The sequence below is a fragment of the Argopecten irradians genome, chromosome 15 (assembly GCF_041381155.1).
Source record: "Argopecten irradians isolate NY chromosome 15, Ai_NY, whole genome shotgun sequence".
NCBI classification, from domain to species: domain Eukaryota; kingdom Metazoa; phylum Mollusca; class Bivalvia; order Pectinida; family Pectinidae; genus Argopecten; species Argopecten irradians.
The window spans coordinates 9,948,234-9,956,352 of record NC_091148.1 but is presented as its reverse complement, the minus strand read 5'-3'; the positions used below and the strand labels follow the sequence as shown (position 1 = coordinate 9,956,352).

Below are 8,119 nucleotides of genomic sequence, written 5' to 3'. Positions count from 1 at the left end.
CAATTATTGATAGAGGAGTTATTTAAAGATAAGTCCACTTGACACTGTGACCTTGAATAAACTTGAGAGCCTTCAGTATGTTACAGGCCCAACATCAGGTCTGTGTGACTATTGAGATATATTTATAAAACAACCGATGCTTGTTTTGCTAGACATTCACAAAGTTTTTTAAGAATTACATAAATGTATTTGTTGAAGATTCCTTTCCAACAGTAGACGGTATTCAGTGTGTGCTATAAATAGACCTCGCACCTGCACGACTTTCCACCTGTCGTATCTTTACAATTACTAGTAATACAAGTTTTGGACCTTTGTGTGTGTACACTATGGCTAGCACTACGACTTATAACATAATCGAAGAGTCCACCACACAGAAGAGGAAAGCAAGACCAGAATCAGACAGAAGTAGCTTCGAGTGTACTCCCGACTCACAAAATAACAAAAACTCAAAATCAAAACAGAAAGAAAAAGTTAAACAACGAGATAAAAGATTTAACGCAGAATCAAACCTGAATATACGGAAAAGAGTGCGACAAACAAAGATGTAGCAATTGACGAAAGACTTGGTAAGATAGAGGCCTTGCTGCAACAAGTTGTAAAATTAGGAGATCTCAAAATAGGGACAGCAAAATTTGAATCGGCAGTAGAAAGGCTCCAACATGATTTTACCAAACATATAAGCACTCTTAAGGAAGAAAACAGAGAAGAAACGTTAAGGGGAGAAATACATGACCTTCATATTTCCAAGGACAGTTAAAATTAAAGAAAATTAAACAAATAGAAAAACAAAGCCAGAACCAGGAACAAAGATTCCGTGCTGTAGAGGGCCAAAGTTGGGATAGTTTCCAGGCCATCAACGATCTAGAACAACATGAAAGAGCCAATTCCATACGTATTACGTATGGGATTGGCTCTTCCATGTTGTTCTAGATCGTTGATGGCCTGGCCCAGATATTATCTGGTGTACAAGACACTGATGAAAGAGAAACCTACAAAACACTACTGTGAGTGATCAAATTATGTAAATAAAAACTCAACCTGGATATCTGAGAGACCCTCGTGGACACTGCACACAGGCTCGGGTCATACCGACATGGAAAACCTAGAAACATTATATGCAAATTTTCGGGCAGAACCACGAAATTCGCGATAATCAAAGAACGCTACAAACTAATGTCAACTGGTATCGTAATCACTGAAGATCTTACCAGATATATAAAATATATAAACTTTATTTATTTTACATCGATTGAGAAACACGTTATACAACTTGTGTAAATTACGCTCGATGACCCGGATGTAAGCGCGTAGCTACCATAGATTCCCGTACTCCTGTGCATCCACATCATTTTCCTGTTTAAACACTAAATTTATACTGTACAATAATATTTAGATATCGGAAATAAACATGTTTAATACATCCTCTAAAAGTTGTAAAAATATCACCAGTATGTCCCACATGAGTTCATTAAATTAATTTAAATATTATAAACCTGTCAGGTTCGGAAATGCCTAGAGACCTGAAATTGGACCTGTATTATGTTGAGATAAAGGGCTACCAGGGGCGTAGCTAGAGTCTTTTACATGTGCAAGCCCAGGCGAGGGGTCTGGGGGCCGCCTAGGCCCCCAGCGGGTCCAGGGCAGCGCCCTGGTTAGGGGGTTCAGGGGGGCGAAGCCCCCCGACGGAAAATGGTTTTAAGGAATTGTTTAGCCCCGAAAATGATGTTTGATAATGCTTGGTATTGCTAAACTAGATTTATTAAAATCAAATGTATAGGTCTGTTTTCTACCTGTACCTGATAATTATGCGTTAATATTGAGTACAAAGTGTATGAAAATCTCATGATAAGTCCTACATGTATCTTGAGTGACTCTAAGGGGATTTGATGATAGATTGACGGATTTTTCTTACGTTATGGAATTGTTTTATGTGTAAAAATCGAATTATACATATATGTGAAAAAAAATGAATGAATATAGAAACAGCACCTCATATTATAAGGCATAAAAGTCGCACTGATAGAAAAATACAGCATTTTGTCTTCTTAAAGTCTATCTTGACGGGAAGTGTTATTTCTCTATATCGTTCCAACAAGAGTATGTGTCAGTAGATTGTGCATTTACTCTGGGTTGGGATTTTGGAACAATAATCCCATATCTAGATAAGGTGGCCTTTTCCTATTTAGATGACTGATTAAAATATAGTCCGCTAAACCTGCCTTTATAAGTTTTGTTTGTTTGTTGGGTTTTTTTTTGCCTAATATAGAGACTTTACATTTGGCGAAAAAAAAAATAAAAAAAATAAAGCCTAATAATATAGGCAGGTTTTAGCGGACTATCTAAGCAGAATCTACTCTGTGTCACTATAATTTGTCACTTTTCGATATTTCATCTGTCGTCCTTTGACTTTGCGTGTCTTTCGTTTTAAGCTTGAAAAAGCCATCTTGTGTCTTAGAAGATTCAAATTAACGCACCAAACAACACAAGCACTAAACACAACTGATACGACTTCAGGTTTCCATTTCCTCTACGTTTAGGTTATTTAACTTTGATTTTAAATTACATTCAAGACTTTAACGGATCGACATAGAAGTTTTAACTTTACCAGACCATGAATAACTCATTCTAGGATTTTTTATGTGCAAGCCCGGGCTTTTTTTTATAGAGCAAGCTACGCCCCTGGCTACCACGGGAGTTAATATGAATGATCTTGACCGAAATTCCTTGTTGGTGAAAAGCCCGTCAAACTGTCCAATGACAATTTCTAGTTGAATTTTGTTTGTGTCCCATCTGTTGGTAGCTGCAGGCGTGTGATTTGTCATTGTTTTTTCTAATGAATTGCCGTCATTGCTACGAAATATTCCAGGTGTGGACATCACGACAGTGATAGTTACCCCTGGAGTATCGAGGATATAAATGACCAACAAAAGATTAATAGTAATAATTGTAATAATAAAATTCCTCTAAAAATTGTCATTTCAGGAGAAAAAGTGACAAGCAGTGGCCTGTAAAATCACCTTTAAAGAGATCGATACCAACTCCCGAAAAAAAGTCATACAGTCCGCCACAGTGTATTGTTATTGGATTCTAAAAGTGAACACAAGTTCTAAAGTATGAGACGCTCACATATATATCAACATATCCCGTAGTCATTTTTCACTTGAGCAATATTTTCCAAATGTATTCTTCTTTTTTGTTAAGTGTCATTGCTATATATAAACAAACACCACAATGTTTTGTTTTTAATTTATTAGAAATAATATATAATATGCTCCGAATAATGACAAACGATGATGATTAATATGATATTAATACATAAAACTATCTTCACCCTATAACTTGGTATCATGTGATTTATAAAACCGAGTTCACTAAATAAATACGATATTCACCAAAATCTAATAAATGGTGGCATAATGTAAACTAACTTTCTTTCGCGTACGATTTATTTCGCGAATTTCGAGATCACAGTAAATTCGCGAAGCGTTATTTCTGGGATGGTACACTGATATAAATATCACCTATATTGATCAATATTTCATGTACTTTTAAATCCGCGAAATTTAATTTTCGCAAAATTGTTTTCAAAAAGAAATCGCGAAGTTTAGTAACCGGAAAGAAAGTTGATTTACAGTAATATATCTATTAAAACTCCTCATATCATAATAGAAACCATGTTGTACTGTCAACGTGAACATATTCGCGAGTGTTTAATTTCGCGATTCAACATTTCGTCCTATTATTCATTTCGCTATTAATACACATGTTCAACATAATGCAACATAAACAGTTCTAAAAATATTTACCAAATATTACGCACAGGAACGATTTCGCACTGAAAAACCATTCGCCTTTTTACCGTAAATTCCCCCCTCGCTTAAATTTCCACATTTGCAGTAAGTCGAAGAGTATATAGACATTTAACTTGGAAAAATACAGTTTATATGACAAATGCAATGTAACAATGACTTAGATAGTTCATTAATTAATGTTTGGTAATATAGCAGGTAATAAAGTAATTCTATAAGGGAAAAAATGATTGATTTAATTTCTTTGTATTATTAAAAATTATTATGATGAATAAATATGAAGTTATCATAAGTGCACAATGTAATTCTTAGCGCTAGGATATTTACAAATGAAAACAAACATTCGTCAATATCAACAGTTATTAAGGTTAAATACTTACAAACATGAAATAAAAACTAGAATAATTGTCCTTTTAGCAGTAAATACACATATTAAAATCATTATCACTAAAATGAATTTATTCACACATTAAATCTGATCACTAGAGATTAATTTCTCGATATTTGCACTTCATTTAACAACAAGAAATAAATGATGTTAAATTGTCTATGATTACTAGGTTGATAGGTCGGTCTAATGCACGAATGTTCACGTTCTGTGTTGTAATCCGTACGTTCAGGCATTGGGATATATCATTGTTACAAAGAATACTCTTGAACTATTTCAGGTACTTGACGACTTTCATTTCTCCGTCATTATGTGTTATCCAGAGCATATCATCACACTGTAGACTGATGCTGAGAGGTACCTCTCCATCTGACATGTATACTGTCCTCAGGTAGTGGCCAGTGTTACCGTCTATCAGTAACACTGACCTGGTCACCCATTCCGCTACAAGGACATCACCATCACGGTCAAAACAAACATCTCCGGGGTAGAACTTGGACTGCTGACTCCCACCTGTTTGTGATCCGATACCATCAATGTACCGACATTGGAACTTAAGTTTCAGATGTTTATCCATCACAATGAGCCGGGGTTGTTTTCCTGGTACCTTACCAGCCATGTAGTCATCAAACGTTACACCGTCACTGTCAGACGCCGCTACATCCCCGGTGGTGGTACAGTAGGCCATGTACCAGGGATCCACCGCCTCCTGTCTACAGATACGTCCCTCTTCGTCTACCACCTTCCTCCCGTCTGAAGTATACAGGACTATACCATTCCACTCTAATCCCACCACCACCATGTCCTCCTGTGTGATACATAACGACACTGGGACTGACTCCACATTAAACCGTATCACTATACCACCATCAGACGTTATCTCTCGGATACTTTTGTCTTCCTCTACACAGAACCACACCCTCCCCGTGGTCGGTGAGACTGTGATTGAGTGGACCTTGACCTTACACTCGATCTTCTTCTTTATGTTCCCCTGCTGATCCACTCTGTATATCTGTTCATCCTTCCAGTAAGATAACCAAGCCTCGTCACCTGTACGACATGTACGGACGTGACTGTAAGGGAATGATGTTCGGAAACTTGATATAATTTTACATGGTGGGACAGGACGGAACGACTGGTTTTCTCCGTCAACTAACACCGTACCTAACATACGGTCAAGGACGGCGTTAGATATAATCCCAGGTTTGAAGACAGCAGACTTAAATGCTGTTATGGTTGGCGTTGTATCTGGTCCACGATTCCTGATTTCTTCCGCTACTGCTATGACGTCATCTGTGGTACCGGAAGTTCTTGCACCCTGACATCTGTCCAGCTGAGGCCTTATTTTCTCCCTCAGATATTTTGTCAGTACAATTTTGTTGTTCTCTTTAATGTCCGAATTCAACTTCTCCAAATCTGTACAGAGTTTTACTAACCTGTCAGTGAATTTGTCGATGTCATTTTTCATCTGTTCCCCCTGACGTTTGATGTGATGAATTGTCTCCGCAATCTCTTTGCTGTTTTCCTTGAATTTTTTCTCATTTTCTTTAATATCACGCTCTAACTTCGGAATGTCAGTTTTTGTCAGTTTTTCCTCGTATTGCTGAATCAAAAGTGTCTGTTTCGATACATACTCCGTTAGACTGCCAAGTTCGTGTTTATTATGACGATCCAGGACACAATCCATACAAATCAGGTCATTGTTACACGTCTTACAGACATAAATAAACCCCTTACCAGGATGACGGGTACATCCGGGCACTGGAGTCTGTGCCGCCATTATTGTTGTCGATCAGGAAAAGACGATACTGGTTTGGTTACAGTCTGTACTCTTCTATAAACACTCAATGCCTTGACATTATCGGTATGTCGACCGTAGTCCATATACTTTTAGTATGAAACTACTTGTCACCTGTCTACATATATAAAGTCTAGTTATCTATGATATTTCTGGCCACGGATTGGCCTGTTCTGAAAACTGACATATGTGATAAACTTATCATATATGTTACATGTATGTATCAGACTGTCTCGTGATACCTGTTTGTTTAGATAACTGCTATCATCACTAAACTAAATGCCCTACTTCAACTTATAAACGATATTTTAATATAGTCTCATTTTGATTTATATTTCTCGGCCATGTCCTTATTCGAGCGAATCTTCGTAAAGGTTTTGCCGATACAAATCCGAAATATCACAATAGATTATATTTTTCTTTTATATATTTAACCCACTATCATCAGATGGTGGGCTATTCAAATGGCCTGTTGTCAGTCGTCCGTCAACTGTTCGACTCCCTATATAAATATAAATAAAGTAATCGCTAAGTAATCGCTAAGTCAAATAACCAGGAAGAGTAGTTAGGCATGAAAAGGCGATATTCAACAGACAACTTCATACAAACCTAAGTTGAGCTTAATACAATGTACCGCGTTAGTTATATATTTGGTTTGGTTTAGTAGTAGCTCCTATTAATAACCAGGGTCTAATAGGCACGTTCCAGATATGATGGTGTAGAAAATCTGGAGTACCCGGAGAAAAAGCACTGAGCACTGACCAGCGGTCAGTACCCGGCAACTGCAACACATAGGACTTTCACTCACAACCAAGAAATGGAAGGTTTGTAATATTACATGTATGTCGGGACATCTTAAAAAATCGGCCATCGGCCATGATTTAACCAAACCACCGGATATTTTATGTTTATTGATGGACTATTTTATGTGATGGCGAAATCCTGGTTCTTACTTCTGTATCGCTGTTATTGTAGTATGAAAGAATGAAAGTGAGGGAACCAGGCGTTCCGGAGGATCAAGACATTTCTACTGCATTGACGACTTTTGCTACTGTGAATAGGATATATCAAACAACATTTTCTTTGTCAATGTGGAGACTTTCATTTCAATCCCAGTTATTTTTAGCCTAGACAAATATTACCTCTTCTGAATAATTACACAAGCAGTGAACATCTATGTCATTGAAATATCCTACCAAATGATATAAACCGGTGATTGGAATACCGGGGTATCCTGTTTAACCGGTTATTGTAGTACCGGGGTATACTGTATAACCAGTAATTGCAATATCGGGGTATATATTGTATATGATTATATGGGGTATACGATTAAACCGGTTATTGTAATACAGGGGTATACCTTATAACCGGTTATTGTGATACCGAGGTATACTGTATAACCGATTATCGTAATATCGGGGTTTACAGTATAACCGGTTATCTTAATATTGGAGTATACAGTATAACCGGTTACTATAATTCCGGGGTAAACGGTACAACTCGCTATTGAAATATCAAGGTATACTGCACAACCGGTTATTGTAATATCGGGGTATACCGAGTAACCGTAATATCGGGATTACCGTTAAATCAGTTATTTTAATTTATCCTGCAACTGTCCCACATACTGACCGATAACTACTGCCGGATAAACTTCTGCTTTATCCGTCAATACGAACTGCTTTATCCGTCAATACGATCACGTGAATTTGTTCCATATCTGATGGAACTTTTTCCAACTTGACCCAAAACTTGAACCTTCTGGTGAATGAAACGTCATTCAGTCCCGCTAAAACGTGACGTCACATTCACCGAAATGACGTCATTTTTACGATATCGAAAATCTCGTATGGTGGTGTCGTCTTTTTCTTGGCTCATGGCAAAGGTATGTATTGTTAAGTAATTCTTTAATGGGTATTTATTGTTATTTGAGTATTTTCATTTCCTTTCAGTGATATATCACACCGAATAATATTACGGATACTGTTTGTGAATGCGCTTATTTATTTCCCACGGCAGTAAAAAGGAGTACACTCTCATTCGGTTAAGTGAATGAATCTTTACCTCCGCATTAAAGAAGCGTCTCGCTTCGAGCGAAACAAAGTAAGGAACTGTCAATTTGCT

The 8,119-nt window shown here is 37.2% G+C and overlaps 1 protein-coding gene across 1 annotated transcript; it reads right to left on the bottom strand.

The window, feature by feature from the left end:
- Positions 1 to 3,256: 3,256 nt before the first annotated feature.
- Positions 3,257 to 6,073, bottom strand: LOC138308925 (uncharacterized). Its single transcript, XM_069249981.1, has one exon. It carries the CDS (start codon positions 5,975 to 5,977, stop codon positions 4,469 to 4,471), a length of 1,509 nt encoding a protein of 502 aa, XP_069106082.1. The 5' UTR covers positions 5,978 to 6,073; the 3' UTR covers positions 3,257 to 4,468.
- Between the last annotated feature and the right edge of the window lie 2,046 nt (positions 6,074 to 8,119).